This window comes from Ictidomys tridecemlineatus, chromosome 5, assembly GCF_052094955.1.
Source record: "Ictidomys tridecemlineatus isolate mIctTri1 chromosome 5, mIctTri1.hap1, whole genome shotgun sequence".
NCBI classification, from domain to species: domain Eukaryota; kingdom Metazoa; phylum Chordata; class Mammalia; order Rodentia; family Sciuridae; genus Ictidomys; species Ictidomys tridecemlineatus.
The window spans coordinates 180904622-180923576 of NC_135481.1; the positions used below are offsets into that span (position 1 = coordinate 180904622).

At 61.6% G+C, this 18955-nt stretch overlaps 1 protein-coding gene across 1 annotated transcript in view; it reads right to left on the minus strand.

The window, feature by feature from the left end:
* Positions 1-362: 362 nt before the first annotated feature.
* The window catches only part of Tgm2 (transglutaminase 2), a 29359-nt gene continuing 10766 nt past the window's right edge, over positions 363-18955 (minus strand). Inside the window, exons 4-13 of the mRNA XM_013360559.4 lie at positions 17889-18007; positions 15785-15913; positions 14804-14981; positions 11787-11922; positions 11142-11245; positions 9622-9864; positions 7957-8238; positions 3808-3968; positions 2724-2860; positions 363-2128 (exon numbers count right to left, since the gene is read on the minus strand). Coding sequence (XP_013216013.2) covers positions 1978-2128; positions 2724-2860; positions 3808-3968; positions 7957-8238; positions 9622-9864; positions 11142-11245; positions 11787-11922; positions 14804-14981; positions 15785-15913; positions 17889-18007 — 1640 coding nt within the window. The 3' untranslated portion in view covers positions 363-1977. The remainder of the gene's footprint in view (positions 2129-2723; positions 2861-3807; positions 3969-7956; positions 8239-9621; positions 9865-11141; positions 11246-11786; positions 11923-14803; positions 14982-15784; positions 15914-17888; positions 18008-18955) is intronic.

Genomic DNA, 18955 nt, shown 5'->3' on the forward strand with positions numbered 1-18955 from the left:
GGAGGCCTGAGAAGAAATCAAAGAAGGCTTCACAGAAGAGGTGATTTTGGTATTCAACATTGCAGGATGAGCAGGAGTTTGCCACAGGAACGCAGGAGGAAGGACTCTCCGGGCTCAGGCAACTACAATCACAAAAGCCTCGAGGTGAAGAAGAGCGCAGGGTGGTAGTGGAAAAGGCCCAGTGGGGGCAGGGCCTGGAGACGGACACAGCTGCTGGTGAAGTTTAGGCCTGGGGCAGGGCCAAGGCAGGGCCGAGGCTTGGGAGAGTCCCCTCTGCAGGGGGCAGTTGGTACTGGTGCTCACCTTGTGAGGAGCACTCGCCCAACATCACCCTCAAAAGTTCATGAAACATGAGACCAGACTTTGTCTGAATGTGAAAAATAAACTTTTATTCCAGTGCTGGCGCCTCGTGATGGGAAAGCACAGCGCTGCCTGCTTAGGACCCAAAGCTCTTATAGAACCACCCAGAAGTGGAGCTCTATTCACGTAGGACACACCCGTCGGCTCATTTGGTGATTCTTCCCTTTGCGAAGCAGAAAGTTTTAGTACATCGGTGTGAGGTTCCCCAAGTCCTTGTCTGGGATTTTGGGAGCCCTAGAGGCTGTGACCTTATCCCCAGCAGAGACCCTTCCAGCCCGGAGGAGGCCTCGTCATGGAGAAGCCGCGGGGTAGACCCGAGGTGGCAGACTCACGGGCTCCTGAGGCTTCCTCGGGGCCAGGGCTGTGTCCAGGGCTGCTGGCCCTGCCAAGGGGGGCTAAGGCACTGACCCGGTTGGCTAGTGACCAGCATGGGCCATGAAGGCTCCGGGAGTGGAGGCGGCCAAGTTCACGGGAAGGCCAGGGGCAGCCGGATTCCTCCCCTAGAACTGGGGCCTGAAGGGAGGCACCCGGCAGGGGAAGGGGCTCAGGGCAGGACGGTCACAGAGACGTCCTGGGCCTGGGGCCTAAGCTTTGTGGAGCAGGGTGGCCATCTGCAAGGCGGGACCCTAAGAGGCACAGAAGCACAGGGCTAAGCGCCCTCGGGGATGAGCTGCTCAGCTCCTGGACGTGAGGAAACGGAGGCCCAGAGAGGGGCGGGCGGCGTCCGGCCAGACCTGAGCTTGAGACAAGTCCTGACCCCGGCTCCCCAACCCCCAGCCCTCCCCTGCTCCTCGCCCCAGCTGGGCCCCTGCCATCAGGTCCCACGTGGCCCCGCTGGCATTCTTGGGTCAGGGCTGGTGGCACTGCGGAGCCCTGGGCTCCGAGTCACAGGCCAGACTCTGGTCCAGGCCCCGCCTCTCCAGCCTCACACTTGACCGCCAGCGGCTGGGACTGAGGTCCCTCTTGGACCCTCAGTCTCCTCCTCCAGAAGGCAGTTCCCGCTCTGTAGCTGCCCGTGGTGACTAAGTCGGTGGTGGCCTCGTGAGCATCAGGGAGCACAGGAGGCACCGCACTCAGCATGTGCCTCCAGTGGGGATGTGGGTGGGGACGCTGTTGGCCAGGACACTGCGGGGATGTGGGCCGGCCTGTCTGCACCCCACCTGGCTCCGCCTCTCCCAGGAGCCCCAGGTGCCTGGGAGCAGCTGGGGGATGGGTGCAGGACACATTCCAGGGGGCTGAGCTCCTGGGTCTAGCCAAACAGGCACAGCCACCCTTTATTGTCTGCTCTGAGAAACTTGGGAGTGGATCGAACAGTATGGTGGTCAGTGACTTTCCCCAAGGCACCTGGGTAGGGAGGTGTGAGCCCCCTCTCACTCCAGCTCCAGTCGGCCAAGGCCGGGATTCCACTGTGTTGGCACAGAACATTCCTCATGGCTAAGGGGGAATGGGTGGGTGGGGAGCCAGGCTCAGAGGGACAAGGTGGCCAGAGGCACCCTCCGCTGCTGAGCCCCACAGGCAGCCTGCCCCTGCCCTAAGGGGCAAAGCTTGCTCATTAGCTTGGGATAGAGACTAGTCAGGTGAGGGCTCTCGCAGGCTGAGGGGGCCCGGCAGGGTGCCCTAGGGGCCACCAATGATGACGTTCCGGTAGCCCTTCACGGCCTTCAGCCTGTCGCACTGGAAGTTCACCACCAGCTTGTGAAGGCCTATGTCGATGGGCAGCAGGTTCACCCTGGCCTTGGCGACCTCCCCCGGCTCCACGGGGTCTGGGCTGCAGAGAGAGAAGCGAGGGTGAGGAGAGGGTCTCTAGGGTCAGGTCAGAGTGACATGTGACCACCGAGCATGTGCCAGGACTCGGCCCAGAGCCTCCGCGAGTGTAGGGCTAAGGCCAGCAATCCCGGAGGCCCCACTCCCGCTCTGGGGGCGGGGGGGGGGGGGGCGGGAGCTGGGCCTCCTCTGTGTGGTGCATGCGCTCAGAAGCCCATGGCACACTCTGGGGGTCACTGTAGGCAGACTCAGGTGGCCACCCGAGAGACAAAGCATTGAGCTGTACCTACATGATCCGGGGGTAAAAAAATAAAATAAAAACCCAGCAGCGCACGCTCATGTGACACACCCACACTTGCACGTGGGTCCACACGCGCGTAGACACTCTGAGTGGGCCCCTGGGTCCCTGAAGGTGGGGGCTAAGTGGATGTCACTGTCCAGGTGTGCACGCACTCTGCATGGGCTGCCCAGATGTGGAGATGACCGTGGGGAAGCCCGGCTGCAGGGTGTGTGTGGGGGGGCGCAGTGTGGCACCAGGACAGCCACTGCCCTCTGCACCTCGCTCCCCTGGCCCTCAAGCTGCAGCCACCGGCACTTACACCTCCACAGACAGCTGCTCCTTCGTCAGGCCGGCCCCCTCCACGGTGAAGATGCAGTCCAACAGGGGCACGGTGAGCGGGTTCCTCAGGGACACCTCGGCCACCAGCTTGCGGTTCTGCTTGGGCTCTCCCAGGATCTGGAAGGTGGATGGGCAGGAGTCACGGCAGGCGGGGTCCAGGCTGGGCTGCCCCTGACTTTGCTATACTTTGGTCCACTGGTGGCTAAGCGGAGCCACGCCCAGCTCCGCCTCCCACCCTCCACTTCTGTGCCTGTTTCCTCATCTGAAAATACCACAGGGACACCTACCCGGGGCTCTTCCCTGGAGCCGCAGCGAGGGCCCACGTGACTCTAGGGGAGCATGCACAGAGCCTCTCCCTTGTTCTAGGGTCTGGAGTGGACAGTTCACCGGCTTTGGAGCCAGGTGAATCTTTGCCCCTTCGTCACTGTGTGACCCTGGGGAAGTTTTAACCCTCTCTGAGCCTTGTTTCTTCATGGAAGAGAAATGCCTGCCTGAGCATTAATGAGCTAAGATGTGCAAGGTTTGGCACGTGATGGTGCTGCCCGTCCCTCTGCTCTTTCTCAGCTTGTACACTTGGGGGCCCAGGGGTCCTGGCTCCTCCAGGTGAAATGCTACGATGATGGTGGGGGTGATGGACACAGCTTGTGAGCGGAGCCCTTCCCACGCTGTGTGTGGTTCCGGGTCCTTCCTGCGGCTGTGCTTTGAACTACGGCACCCTGCACGCTGGCAGCGTTAACCTCCCCTTGCATGGAGGGCCACGGAACCTCAGGGCCACCCAGGCACACGCCCTCCTGCTCAGACTCTGGGTCGGTGCCCTGCGACCTCCAGGGCCTGGAGGCCCAGCCTTAGGAATTTTGCAATTTGAGGATTCATGATTCTAAGATCCCTGAATCCCATGAGCCTGCAACCCTGGGGTTCTGAGATTCATTCCTGGAGGCCTCCAGCCGAATCCTCTCATCCTTAGGATGCTTTTCTTGGGTGAGGCTGGGACTCCAGGACCCTGAGGCTCCAAGGCCTGAGGGTGCAGAGATGCAGGTGTGTGTGTGGGCGGGGGCTGCCCTCACCCGGATCTTGATCTCTGGGTTCTCCAGGTAGAGGTCCCTCTGGGCCAGCACGTAGCTGTTGGCCGCCGGCTCGATGAGGAGGCCCTGCACCTTGATGAGGTTGGACTCGGTCAGGAAGTCCCGGTACTGCTCGTACAGGATGGGGAGGGGGATGCTCTTCTCTGCAGGAGGGACAGGAGGGGAAGGAATGTGCCTGAGGTCACACACACAGGGAGGCGGTTCCCGGGGAGGAGCAGGGGCAGGGGGTGCTCTGGCTCCACCTCTGACCCTCCAGCTGGTGACCTGGGAGAGTCTCCTCACCTCCCGGGACCTCAGTGTCAGCACCTGGCCCTCAGGGTGCTCGTGGGGGTGGGGAGCCCAGGCACCCTGTGCTGCCAGGGGGTGGGCGGCGGCCACTTTCACAACGTCCTCCCACTTCACCCTCCCTAGAAGACAAGGAGACAGGCTCGGGCAGGTGAACAACCGCCACAGGCCCCGCAGCTGGGAGGTGCCACACGGGCATCCAAACCCACCATCCAGGTCGAGAGTCCCGAGCACAACCTGCACCCCCCAAGGTACCACCATGGACATGGTGCCACTCCCCAGAGGCCAATAGGTCAGACCCATTTGACAGTTGAGCATTGCCTTTCCCGGGAAAGGCCTGGCCCGGGAGAGCCAGCTCCCAACCTCGTTCAGCTGTGTGAGCCCAGGAAGATGAACTCCCCTCTCTGTTCCCAGAAACATCCAGGACCTGCTACACAGAGCTCTGACCAACAGTCGCCTCCAGCAAAAACCATACAGTGACAAGGGGATGGGAAAGGAGCTGGCAGGGCCCACCAAAGTGTCACGAAGCCGGATCTAGGCCGTCTCGTCTGACAAGGACCCTGAGGCCTGGTGTGGGTCCTGCTTGCCCCTCACTCAGAGACCCTGGGCAAGTCCCTGGTGCTGCTGGGGCCTCTCCTGTTGACGGGGGGTGGGGGGGACACTGTGGAGCTCCCTGCCCAGCCAGCTGGTCCAACAGAGCCCTCGGTCCCCTCCGTCCCCCGACCACACCCACACACACAAACTTGCTCTGTTTTTTTGTAACTTTTTTTTTCTTTCAGAGAAATTTTTTATCATTACTTGCAGCAAACTATCTCATTTACCAGAAGCAGAAAGTCACTGGTAAAAATTAAAACAAGCAAACACAAGTCAGCTGGGGTAAACCTGCCCGGGGCTGCTCGCCCTCTAAGGAGGGAGAAGAGCAAGGCTGAGGGCTGCCAAAGGCCAGCCAGCACCTCGAAGCTTCTCCCTGAGCCCCGGGGGCTGCGGGGGCTGGAGGTCCACACCCCGGCCCTGCAGCAGGGGGGCTGTGGGCCGGGCGCCTCTGGCCAGTGCCACCCGCCGCCCCTGCACATCCGTCCGGTGGACGTGCTCCAAGCTCTCATCAGATGATGCGACCCGGGAGCCACCCAGACTTCTGTGCCAACCAGGACAAAAGGAGGGGGAAGGCTGTTCCCAGACCTGGTGCAGCAGCTCCTCAGGAAAGAAGGAAGCCCTGCCCTCCAGGAGCCTGAGGGGGGCTCGGCTTCTCCAGGAGGCTGAGGCAGGACAGGGCTGGACCGCGGAGAGCTGCCGGTCACAGCCCAGGCCTTGGCCTTGGCCTTGGGCCACAGAGTGCCGGGGCGGGGGAGGGGGGGCGGATGCTCATTCCTCGGATGACATGCCCTGTTCTGGACGGTGACCTGGGGACGGTCACCGAGGCCACACTGGCTACTTTCCGGGTGACCCACCTGGACGGGTGAGGGAGAAGGGTGGGGACAGGAAGGGGAGGGGAGAGGAGCAACAGACCATGGAGCAGGGCTGGGGGCCGCTGGGTTTGGCTCTGTATCCTGGGCCTGGCTTCCTGTCCATTAGCACATGGAAATCCCCAGATCTTATCCTCAAAGAGCAACAAACACCTCTCCAGAGTGGGGGCTCAGATGACCTTGACAGCAGAGGCCCCAGGAGGGCATCTTGGATGGGCCCCATCTTCCGGACCCCTGCCCTTCCCTCCCTACAGGCAGGCTGTGTCCCTCCTGAGCCCCCAGCAGGAGCGCTGTCCCCCCCAGCACACCCCGGGCTGATGAGAACCTTAGAACAATACCGCGCTGCGCTCTGATGCTATCTGGGAGGCAAAGGGCACGGGGTGACCTGCCGGCCACTCCATGCCCCACATTCCAGGGGAGGCACTTCCTCCCCTCAGAACCTCTGAGCAGACCTGGCCCTGAGGGTGTGCCCTGGCCCCGAGGGTGTGCCCCTAAAAAGAAGCCGCTGAGCCAGCCCTTGCACCAAAGGGGACCCTGCGGCCCGGAGTGGAGGAGGGAAAGACCCAGGGCCGCGGCCGGCACCAGATGGCAGGGACAGAACCCGGGGTCCCGAGCGCCCCTCGCACCTGTAGGAAAGGAGCCTGCCCCTGATTCCTGGGGGTAGAGGCAGAGGTGACAGCGTCCCACACCACTGAGTGGCACAACGGCCAAGGTCCGGGGGCTTCTCAGGCTCCCTGGCTCCTTCCCACTTTTGCCGGGTGAGGAGTGAGGGCCACGTGTGCCGACACCAGGGCGAACTTTCCAGGTGTTTCCCGAGCTCACCTCTTGTCCCCCAGCCTCGCGGCCGCCCTTGCTTGCCCCGTTTAGCAAGCGGGCCGGTCTGGGGCTCCGCGAGCACCCGCCCTCACGCCTTCCTGCAGCCCAGGGAGGGGCCTGCCGCAGAGGTCTGGGTCCCGCAGAGGGCCCTGACAGGGGTCTCGCTGAGCCTGTGGGCCCAGGAGAGAAGACCACGAGGGGACTTCAGCACCAGACCTGGGCGCGACTCGCAGGCCCGCTGTCTTGGGCCCTGGCAGGCTGAACCCCGCACCCAGCCCTGGGGGTCCAGGGTGGGCAAGGGGAGGGGGAGGCGGGCGTCGCAGACAAAGGGGGGCAGCGGATGGAGGCCGTAAAGGCAGAGGGCGTCCTGCCCGGGCTCTCACCCTCTGGTCATCCTGTTGAATGTCACGCAGGCTCCCAGGTGGAGTGCCCGCTGTGGACACTGCTGACAGTGTCCGGGTACGATTCCCTCGGGCTGGACGGGGACCCTGGGTGGAGCGGAGGCCTTTGCCCAGCGATAGGGACAATGGTCCACATGGTCACGCTGCCCCTTAGGGCATGGCCAGGGCCTCACACCACAGTTCCCGGGGCTTTCCCAGCTCTAAGACCCCTCTGTCCCCTCCTGCCTGCTGGGCTGTCCCCAGGAGAAGATGGGACAGGCCGTGGGAGGAGGGTGGAAGACGGAACTCCAGCTGCCTCATACTGACCTCTGGGCCCAGGCACAGGGACGCTGCAGGAGCCCCAGGGCCCGAGGAGACCACTGTGCAGAAGTCTGGCCCCATGCATGAGCGACCAACGCGGCCTCTGCCGGGGGCCAACGTGGGGCTGCCCAACACTGCCCTCCGGGCGGGGCTCTGCCAGGCAGGCGGGGCTTTGGGGGCAGAGCCAGGAGACTCCACATGGGCTGTCCAGTGCCCTTGGGCTGCCGTGTCACACAGGGCAGTTTCCGGCCACAGGCGCTACCTAACTTCCAAAAGAATTAAAACCCTCAGCAGCCACTGCATTTCCAGCGCCCAGTGGCCACATGGAGCTGGCGGCCACCCGTCCTGGGCAGCACAGATGTGGAATCTGCACCCTTGCCGAGAGTTCCATGGGCAGTGCCCACCCACGAGGGCCTCCTTTCTCTGAGGCCAACAACACCAGGGGCAATGAAGACCTTCAGCCGGGCAGTGGGAGGCTCCTGCAGCTGGAGGCAGAGGCAAGGCAGTGGCCAGGAGAGGGGAGCAGAGGGTCTGAGAGCTGGCAGGGGTCACAGCGAAATGACAGGAAACAAACACAGAATAGCGCAGTTGCTGAGAAGATGGGTTCAAACTTCCTCTCTGTGTGACCTTGGGAAAGTTACTTAACCTCCCTGTGCCTCCGTTTCCTCATCTGGAAAATGAGGGGAGCAGTGCTCAAGTCCGCCTCAGCTCTGTCCTGAGAAGCGGACGGGTGGCTGTCTGGGAAGTGCTCAGGACAGGGCCCACCCAGGCAGGGCTTTGTGTCGGCGAGGTCAGTTATGCAGGCTGAGCCACGGGGCCCTGCAGGGCACACTGGCAGCCGGTGGCCACCAGACACAGGTCCTCACCTGAGAAGGGCTCCAGGGTCAGGTCGGGCAGGCTCTTGGAGCCACACTCGGGCCCCAGCACCCCGTTGTAGCTGACGGTGCGGGCGCAGAGCAGGAGACGGCACTCGCGGTTCTCGGGGGTGTTGTTGGTGATGTAGGCAAAGACGTCAAAGTCAGTGCCCATGTTCATGCTCTGGCTCACGCGGATCCGCATGGCCACCTCCGTCTCCTTAGCCGCCTCCTTCTCGGCTAGTTTGTTCAGGTGGTTGGCCTTGGTGAAAGCTTCCCTCTCCTCCGGGGACCCTGTAGGGATGGGAGGGGAGCCCCAGTCACAGCTGGAGTCTCTTTGCAGGAGGAGAAAACGGTCCTATTTTCCACCAGTGAACTCCTGTACATCCCTCAAAACCCAGCCCCCATGCCCCCTCCTTCAGGAAGTTTCTCTGACCACTCCCTCTTCGGGTTGTCTATGTGCGTATCCCCGTGAGATGACTGAGGGACAAACCTGTGTTTCATTTATCTGTGTGTCACACCGAGGTCCTATAACGGGGCTTGGTGCATCCCACACACAAACAGAATGCCAATTCTCCCGCCTCCGATTGTCTGCATAAGGACCACTTCCCCGGAAGCCCTTCCCTCCTCCTCTCTCCGGGTCCGGCTCGCCAGCCAGGGAATCAACTGCCCCTTTCTTTATGCTCCGCCCACCTCCCCTGGGTGGCTGACGTCCCTCCCCATCTCTCTCCATCAAGCCATGGGCTCTGGAGTTTTCCAAGGCGGAGGGACCAACGTCCTCTTCAGCTCTTACCGTTTCCAGCTAATGCGCGGCCACCTGATAGCCAACCTCGGGCAGCCCAGGAAGGTCAGCGGGGACTTTAATTTCTAAGTCACCTCCGTGAGCCCCGCAGAGATGGCACACACACAGTCAATACTGAGAAAGTCTCCATTGCGTTGAGGTGGCAAGTGGAGGCACCCAGAGCCATTTTAACAAGTCCTCTGCTCCCTACGGACTTAACACGAGCAGAGGAGGATCCCTCGTCCTGTGCTGGATCGGACCCATCTTACCTTTGGGCTCCTCTCGGCCCATCTCTACTTAACCCGCCCCCCCCTCATGCTCACCTTCCGTCAAACACTGGAAAAAAAAAAAAACAACTGCCAAGTGCCTGGATGTGCTCCTTTGTGGCTTCTCTGGACTTTCAAGCCCCTCTAACACCATGACACTAACGCAAAAAGGCACGGAATTGTCCCTCTACAGTTGTAGGTCCTTCCCCTGAGGTGATGGTGTTGTTGCTAAGCAACATGGTAAACAACATCATCCATTTCCAGGTCTCTACAGCAGCCACCCCTTCAGGTCGATCAGGGGCCAGGAGAGAAGCTTGAGGGCAGAGCACTCGCCTGGCACATGCAAGGCCACCAAAATAAAAAAAAAAAATAAAAATGAGAGTTGAACCCATCAAAAAATAAGGCTTAAAAAACAGAGGAAATCCTTTTGTGGAATATAGAATCACTGAATTATTTTCCTATATGAACAATCCTTCCTACCATCCTCGTTTCTAAGAGGTGGAACGCAGCCTGCGGCTCGCTGACCTAGGTGCCCACTGAAGCACACACACACACACAAGGCAGCCGGGCTGGTAAACCAGGCGCTTATCTGCAAGGCTGTGATAGAGGCCCCCCCAGTGCTGCGCCTACCCTCGGGGTACTTGTAAGTGTGGGTGATGTCCTCCCGGTCGTCGCGGCCCACGCCCTTGGTGCTGATCTTCAGCCCCACCACCAAGGAATTGTTGACGGACTTGTGCAAGGAGCCATCCTCCTGCCGGATCCAGTCCACGACGTCTGCATTGACCTCAGCGAAGACAAAAGGGGCGTCGTACTTGGTGTTCAGGTCACCCTCCTTGATGGCACGAACGGGGACCGGGCCACAGCAGTATGTCCCTGTTTGGGGGGAGGAGGGAGAGAGAGGGAGGGTTCAGAAAAAGGACACTGGAGCCCAACATTCAGGTCCCATCCTAGTTCAGCTCTTATTAGCTGCGTGGCTGGGCCACTTACCCTGTGAGTGACAGACGGAAGGCCCTGGGCACACAGTAACTGCTGCGCAGATATTTGATAAATAAAACAGACACAGATCCCAAGGCTACCCTGGAGCAGAGCCGTGGGAAGACATCAGAGGGAGGGCAGCTGTCCCATCTGCCTCTGAGGCTCAGAGCTGAGCTCAGTGTCCCCCAGCCTGCCCGGCAGCGGCTGCTACGTGGACAGTGCCCATATTCGTGTCACAGTGGTTTATGACCCCGGCACCCTGGCCACAACTTAAATGTTGGGGACTAGGAGCTGGGCCGACGTGTTTTGACACGTGATGAAACCGAGTAACGCTAAATGAAAATCCAGATCACAGGTGGAGAAATGCGGCTGGAGCTGAGCAATGGACGTGGCTGGAGTCCCTAAGCCGGGTCCGTGAAGGTCCTGGCCACACAGTGCAGGGGTCCGTGAACTTGGATATGGAGAAAAGGTCATCTTCAACCCAGGCCCTTTGGCGCCACACCCTCCCACTGCCAGCAGGCAACACAACTCGTAGCCTCTCCAGAGCACGTGGGACTCGTCACCCCCAAGAACCGCAGGTGCTTCCAAATCACCTCGAGTTGTCCCAGGTCACAGGAGAGGGCATGCGAGCTCATCCCGGTGGCTGTATTACAGGACAGACTGCCCCCCCCCACCGGTCTTGTTGTATAAGAAAAGCGTCTGGCATCCAAAGGCAACTTTTTTTTCTTAGTCCTTGAAATAACTTAGGTTTTCTTTGTAACCAGACGCATTATACAATAAAAAAAAAAGGGCCCACAATGCTTTGCCAAATCTTGCGTCGGTGCACTCTCCAAATCATGCATGTGCACATGCGTACACACACACACACACACACACACACACACACACATGCACAGACAAGGATCTGATCTGAGATTGCTGAAGCCACGTGGGAGGACGATGGTGCTTATTTGGGGGTAGTGTGATGGTGCCATTTGGCTTTTGTCCTTCCTTCTTGCGCTCTGCATTGCTTTTCAAGTTATAAAAAAGCCTATTGTGAAAAGGTAAGGAGGCCCGGCCGTGTGGCCCAGCCGGTGGTCTTTGGTGGTCTTTGGTGGTCTTCGGGTTGGAACCCCAGCTCCCCCGTCCCCCACCCGAGCCCGGCTTCCCACCAAGCGACGGCCACGCCCACCCACCTTCACTCTTCTCCTGGGGCGTGGGGTCCAGGGCCTGCCACCCCTCGTAGCCCGCCTCCAGGTCCGGCCTGGTCATCCACGACTCCACCCAGCAGTGGAAGTTCCTGGGGGGAGGGACGCAGGGAACCGCTCAGCATGGCCCCCCATGGATGGCCCCAGGCCTTGTCCCAAGCTGAACCCAGCAAGTCCCAGCAGCCCCTGGGCTCCTCCCGGGGTCTCAGCTGGGGGCTCGCCCTGGGCCCCCCGCGCCCCTCCCTGCCCTTCCTCTCCTCACTTCCTGCCCCCTTCCCTGCTTTTCCTGCCCAGAGGCTCCACCCACCCGTGTTCAGGCCTCTTCACCACCCTCCTGGACACCCCCTGCCCCAGGCACCCCATCTCTCCCTTCCTGCCTCTGTCCCCTGGTCCCCAGTGGTCTCGGCAGCCGCCGCACACCCTGAGGCGCGGGGACAACCCACTGCCCTTGGAGACAAGCCCAGGCCCTCCCCCTCCTCCTCCCGACACCCCTCCCAGTGCTTGGTCACCCCCACACAGGCCTCTGCACAGGCCCGGCCTCCCCCGCCCAGAACTGCTCCTCTCTCAGGCCCAATTCAGATGTCCCCGGCGCCCGTCCACAGTGCCCTCCCGGCCTGGCCTCCCGGGCCTCACCAGATCATCTCGCTCCTGTCGCTCTCCAGCTCCCCGAGCTCGTTGCGGAAGTACTCGATGACCAGGTTGCTGTTCTGGTCGTGCGCCGAGTTGTAGTTGGTCACCACACGGGAGGGGACTCCAAGGCAGCGCAGCACTGGGGACACAGGGGCCACTCAGCAGGCCAGCCGGGGCCCGGGACACTGGCCCATCTCCATCCCGGGGCACGGGCACCATGGTCCAGGTGGGGAGGGGACAGTCCAGCCCTCTGCCTGGATGATGATGCTCGGCTCACTGGCCACCACGTCCCCTGTGACCTCTCAGCACTCCAACTGCAAATACGACATTGACCCTCCTCTGACAATGGCTCCCAGGGCCCTGGAGGTCGAGGCCAGACTTCTGCCTCTGACCCTTGGCTCTGCAAGACCTGGCTCCCCCTGTCACTTTGGTCCAGCCACCCTGACCTCCAGCCCTTCCTGCTCCCGCTGCCTCGGGGCACTGGCACACGCTGTGTCCCCTGGGAGGCCACCCTGCCAAGCCTGGGTGCCCCGTCCAGATCTGCACTCACAGCACGATGGGGTCCACCCTCATGTCCCCAGACCGTAACTGTAAGTGACCCTCTAAAACAGCGTCACGGTGCAGGCCAAGGTCCTCGGGCTCGGGGAGGCCCCGCGTGCAGGCCAGAGCCCTGCTTACTGGGGCGAGGGCAACGTGGCGATGGCAGGTGGAAAGGGGCAGGGCGGTGACTGGCACCCACAGGCCCAGCGCAGGGGAGGGAGGAAGGCCCCGGGCAGGTCCGGGGGCGAAGGCTCGGGTGCCTTTGTGCACCCCGTTTCCCGAGCTACTTGAGTGAAAGTGACCCAGGGAAGGACAGAGAAAGTACCGTCCTAAACGGGGAAGCGAAACAGAAACCCAGCAGGCCTCTCCCGGGGACCTGCGTGGGACTTTGAGCAGGGGGGCGGGGGGAGGGGATGTGACCTTTGTCCCTGTGCCCATCCGCGAGGCCCAGGGCTTCCCGGATGGCCCTGGATTCCGGCCCTGAGACCCGTGGGCGCGCCCAGAGGACAGCGCAGCTGGGACGCTGGACCTCTCGCCTGGTTCCCGCGCCCCTGCGCTCTGGACAGGGGCCAGGCCTGCTGCTGCCCTCAGTCATGGCTGGTGTCCCAACCCTGAACCTTGCCCCATAGGCAGTGGATCTGAGTACAGAGGCTGGGAGGCCTGTCTCTGCTGCCAAGAGCTGGCACCACTCCTGACGCTGGGATCATGTCCCAAGAGGCGGCCGGGCCACATTGTGAGGCGCTGCCCCAGAACCAGGCACACCTGGCCAGAGCCTGGCTATGCCAACATCAGCTGTGTGACCTTGGGAAAGTCACTTCTGCTCTCTGTTTCCTCCTGGGTAAGAAGAGCTAGGAACAGCAGCTTGTCTGGATGTCGTGGTGATTCAGAGAAAGGCCGCAGTGTGGGCAGCCTGGTCTGCCCAGTGCCCGGGGCAGGACCCAGGAGGCACTTGGCAACAGCGACGCGTCACACGCTTCTCAAGGCAAATGCAGGTCTGGTCAGGGTCGTCTGGGCATGGAGAAGAGGCCCGGGAGCCACCTGAGGAGGCAGGACCCCAGAGTCCCTGAAACCCAGGCCCAGGTCTCACCTGAACTGTGCTCAGTGACATGTGCCCAGGCCCAAGAGCTCCCAAGGCCTGAGGCCCTCGCCCCGGCTCCCTTCCCCAGGGGAGAAACCGAGGCTCCGAGACACCCGTTCTCTCGCCCGAGTCCACCCAGCGCCGCAGGCCAGCTCCGAAGCCCGTGGGCTGGACCGAGCCTTCCTTGGCCTTGCAGAGAGGACAGTTGCAGGGGAGGTGACCTGCCGCCAGCAGTTTAGGTGACTATGGCATGTGCAGGAGAGCCCGGGGACACGGGCCACCGCTGCGGGGTTTCCTGGGAGAATCCACCGGCTGCTCTGCAAGATGGGCTCTCGTCCCCAGGAGGCAGGGGCTGGGCCAGGGAGTTTCCACAAGAAAAGGGAAGTCAGGTCATGAGGGAGGAGGCAGGGAGGTCACTGGGGAGGCTGGGAGGCAGGGAGGTCAGGGGAGGCTGGGAGGACGGGATTGATGGCCTGGGGAGAGCCCGGGCCAGGCCACCCCACCCAGCCTGGGGTGTGGAGGACGTCCTGGTGACCCTCCTCTGGCTGGAGCTCTGGTCTCGGAGACAGAACATCTGGGAGCTGCGGATCAGCCTGTTGGATTCTGTCGTTATGTGCCTGAAACCCTCAAGCGCCTCGCACAGGCTGGCTTCGCACCGGCTGACTCGTCTGACCCCCAGGTGTCCCAGGATGAGGGCACTAGTATTATGCCCACGCCGTGTACCAGGGAACTGAGGCTCGAGGAGTTAGTGATCTCTCCAAGGGCACACAGCTCCCGTGAAGCAGGCTGCGGACACAGCCCTTGACCCCAGAGGCCGAGTCCTTAGCTGTATGTGATGCTGTCGAGCCTCTTCTCTGAAGCACCGTTACCAACCTTGGGACACCATCAACATTTCCTGGGCCTAAATCTTCCAAATCTTTTAAAACCCATTTTACTTTTCTGGTTTCAAGTTGCTCCACCTTCCCCTTTGGATCTTGGAACCTCCTTTCTCTTTCTCAACTGAGACTTTACTGTTGTCTTCGAGGTACTGATAGCTAATGGACGCTGACAGCTACCCTGGGCCCGGTTCTGTGCTGAGCAGCGTACGTCACACCCACCCCAAGGCGGGCGGCGTTGTCCCCATTCTACCTACGCGGAGACTGAGGTCAGCGGGAAGTCTTTGCCCAGGCCTTGAGCTCGGGTGTGCCCGGCTCCAGAACTCAGCCCTGAGCCCACGCTGCTCCCCCATCACGTCCTTGAGCCTAAAGACCACCTAGAGGTATTTTTGGGGAGAGGACCAGGGAAGAGTGGCCACAGGCCGCAGGTCACTGTGCCTCGCCACGGGGCTGGACGGGTCTCCCGAGCGCCGCCCGCGCTCCCTCGCGGGCTGGCGGAGGCTGAGGCGGGCCTCATGAGCGCTCACCTGTGCAGGCCACGGCGGCGAAGACCCAGCACTGGCCGTACTTGACGTTCTGACAGCCGTGGTCCTTCCAGCGCCGCAGGATGTCCACGCTGCCGATCCAGAACATGGGGCTGACGCCGTCCCCGTAGTTGTTGTCCCAGCGTCCCAGAAGCACGCCCTGGTCATCGTTGCAGTTCACCTGCAACCAGGGGGACATGGTGGGGGACAGAGCCTGTGGCCTGAGGGAGACGTCGGGGGCTGGAGCCCAAGTCGGGAGACAGGAGGCGGGAGGAGGAGGCCCTGGGGGTGGGGCCCCGAGGGCAGCCTGGAGAATGGCTTCCTTCCGGGAGCCAGGTGCTCCAACATGCGGCTCATCTGAGCTTTACCCAAGCTCCTCTGGACCCCACCAAGATTTTGTCATCCCCCCTCAAGTCCCATTCCCTGCAGAATAAAATCCAGCCTCCTGCCCACGGCCCAGCAGGCCATAGGGCCTGACCCCTGCCCACCTCGGCAGCACCCAGCTCCCGTCTGCTCGCTGGGCTGCAGCCTCACTGGTGTCCTTTCTGTTCTCCTCAGGGCCTTTGCATAGCCCCTCCTCCTCCTAGCCACGACAGCAGCTCAGGGGGAGCTGCCTCCGAGGCTAGGTCCTGTGGTCAGACACACCCCAGGCCCCTTCAAGGGGGCCACAGTCATGTATGCCTGTGCGCTCGGTCATGTGACATTTGGTGACCATCTGGCTCCTCTCACCTGGCCACCGGAACGTAAGCTCTCTGAAGCCGGGGACTGGACGTGTTTTATACCCAGCTGCTGTGTCCCCAGAGCCCAGGACACAGGTGGCCCTTCATAAATATCTGCTCAATGAATGAGTGGCTTTGGGGGAGCTGGTGGTATAGCCCTCATTTGTCTAAATCTTGTCTTTCTTGGGGAGATGTCCCCATGTCCTGAGCCCCCCAGCACACAGCCTGGCCTGGGACATCACGGGGTTAGGGACCTGCCACTCACCATGCGGCTCACCACGCGGCCCACATACACTGGGCTGCTGCGGCCCGCGCAGTCCTGGTTGGCGTCCTGCAGGAACTTGGGGTTGATATCCAAGAGCATCAGGCAGATGTCCAGGATCCCGTCTTCAAACTGTGTCAGAGGAAACAAGAGGAGAATGAGGAGCCCAGAAGCCGCCTCCTCCACACACTGCTGATTGGAACTGAAGTAGATTACATTTCAGCTGCACCCAGAGTTCGGAGAGACTTCTTCCCGCAATCCGCAAGGACTTTCATGATCTGCACTCTCTGGCTGTCTGACCTCATGTCTTGTCACTCCCACCCATGCTCACTCCACCCCACACTCACTGCCTCAGGGCCTTTGCACTTGCTTTTTCATTTGCCTGAAATGCTCTCCCTGCTACTCTTTGCATGGCTCATACTTTCTCCTCCTTGCAAGTCAACTGTTATATTGATCAGAAGCAGAACCCCGTCCTTGTCATCTTTCATGGACCACCCATCTGACACCTCAGGGTCTCTCCTGCTGGCCCCCAGCTCCTGTACTGTGTTCCTGTGCTGGATCAGGCTTTGTCACAGGTCGCCCTCCATGCTGCAGAATGACTCTGTTGTGGTTTGGACGAGGTGTCCCCCAGAAGCACCTGTCTTAATTCAGGAGTGTTCAGAGGTCCAGTGATTGGACTGTGGATGCTGGAACCTAATCAGCCCACCCCAGTTTGAATGATGGGGTGACCACTGTAGGCAGGTGGGGGTGGCTGGGGGAGGATCAATGGGGATCCCCCTCGCCCACTCTCCCTGACCCCACCAGGAGCTGAGTGCTTTCCTCCACTGGCCTTTCCCCATGGTGAGCGGCCTCACCCCTGGCCCAGAGCCGGGACTCCGCCATCTACGGACTGAACCTCACAAACTGTGAGCCCCCATAAACCCCCTCTCTGAGCCTCTTTTGCCTCCACCTCTCACATGGCAAACTCCGGCTTGTCCTTGAGAGCCCAGCTCAGGAGTCCCCTGTTCAAGGAGACCCCCTGATCCCCCGGGGCAGTTGCCCCCTGCCCCCGGGTCTTTTCTTCCTGAAGCCCTGCAGAGACGCTTCTCAGCCCAGCGCCTGCGGCTCCACACAGAGCAGGACATCAGGAAATTAAAAGGGAGGAACGGCTTTGTTCTGCCTCTCAGGAGACAATTAAAAGCCCTGGGAAACGGAGCCGGCTCATTTCTGACATGGTTCATGGCCGTGGAGACACCACTGCTCTCCCCACCCCTGCAGGCCGCGAACTCGTGGGCAGATGTGGTGGCGAAGGTGAGGAAATGGCGGTCGGACTGAGCCGGGGTCACGCAGGACTTCCCATGGCCCCAGGGCAGGACTGGACACCGGCCCTGACCCAGAGGCTGCTGGGAGAAGCGTCGGGGTGACCCCGCAGGCAGCAGCAGGTCGCGGGGCTGGGGGCGCCCTGCTCCTGGCTTCATGAGCTTCGCCTGCAGAGTCTCGGAGTTTCATGGGCCGTCGGGGACACGGGAAATAAGAGCCAGCCCAGGCTGGGCACAGGGAAGGGCCACGTAGCTGAGCCCAGCCTGCCCTGCGGGACCTGCCCCGGCTGACCCCCCTCTCCAGCTGGTTGATACAGTGGTCAGCCAGAGACCCCACTGTGGCGCTGGACAGCAGCATGGGCACCTGGATTGGCAGTCCCCCCCAGCCTGCTGAGCCGGAACGGAGGGTGGGCTCCCACTGTGTGCTTCACGCGTCCCCCCAGGTGCTCTAATGTCCACTCAAGTTGGAGACCCACTGACCCCGAGAACAGTTCGGAGGCTTGTTCCACGCAGGCCCAGCCCACGGAGCGCACCTCCAAGGGCTGCCTCTCATCTCTCCTGGGCCCCCCTCTCTGGGAATTCCAACCAGCTCCGCGGCTCCCAGAGGCTCTCTTAATTCTTTCCCCAGGGCTGTTCCTTGGCTGTGTGACCTCAGGCCAGCTGTAGCCCTCTCTGAGCCTCTAGCCAAGGACCCTTTCATCCTTCAGAGGCCTGGGTGGGCCTCTCTGCAACCCGCTCACACCTTTGCGTCCCTGGCAGCCTCAGAGGCAAGAGGTCTGCGCGGTCATGAGGGGCGGGGTGAAGCCTACCTGCCCAAAGTTCCAAGGCACGCTCTTGATGAACTTGGCCGAGCCCTGGTAGATGAGGCCCTGCTGGGTGAGCACATACTCCTGCCGCTCCTCCTCCGAGTCCAGGTAAACAGCGTCGGCTGTGGGCAGGAAGAGGGGACCTCAGCCCTGGGTCTGGCGAGGTCCAGGGTCCCTGCAAGCCTGGCAGCCAGGCCAAGCCAGCATCCCAGAGGGCCTTCTAACTTTTAAATAGAAAAGCAGCCATCCATCGACAGCCCCGTGCCCGTGAGACAAAGCGATATCAGTAAGTAACAACAAAGCCTGCCCTCCACCCAGGGCCACGCGCCAGGGCCCGCGACAGATCTACGACGTGGATTAATTCATTTACTCTCCTGAAGAGCCCTAGGAAGGAGGGACCCTCAGAAGTCCCTTTTCAAAGATGGCAAAACTGAGGCTCAAGGATGTTTTGCAGCTGGAAAGAGTGACGCCTAAAACCAGACACCCAGGAGCACTGACCAGGAGCCAGGAAGTCCTCATCCCGACCATCTCTTGCCTCGTGGCCCGGGGCAGGTCACTTTGCCTTCTCTGCCCCCCGCTGTCAGCCTGAGAGGAAAGTGTGGCTGCAGGTCTGAAAGGTGCTGGAGCCCTGAGCCAGCGCGAGGCCCAGCGAGTGTGGTGCAGCCGGAGGCCAAGGAGGGTCATCACGGCCCCGGGCAGTGGGACCCTGTCCAGCTCGGGGGCTGGGGAGGGCTCGCTGCAGGAGGGGGCATCTGAGTTCCGCCTTGGGAAGGGGACACGGTTCTGTGCTTGGAGCCTGGGGGGCGGCAATCTAAGCAGAGACCAGGCAGAGCCAGGCTGCGGCCACGGGGAAATGCGGGCCCTGGATCCCTGTGGCCAGCGAGGGGAGGAAGGGGGCCAGGAAGCTCAGGCCCATGGCAGGAGCCCAGGTCTGCCGGCTTGAGACGACCACGTCCCAGATGGAGAAGCTGGGGCTGGGAAGGGCACACCCAGAGCCACACAATGACTTCGGTGGGCCCTGGGCACTTGGTGGGCCCTGGGCTTCCATCCTGCATATATTAAAAAAATAA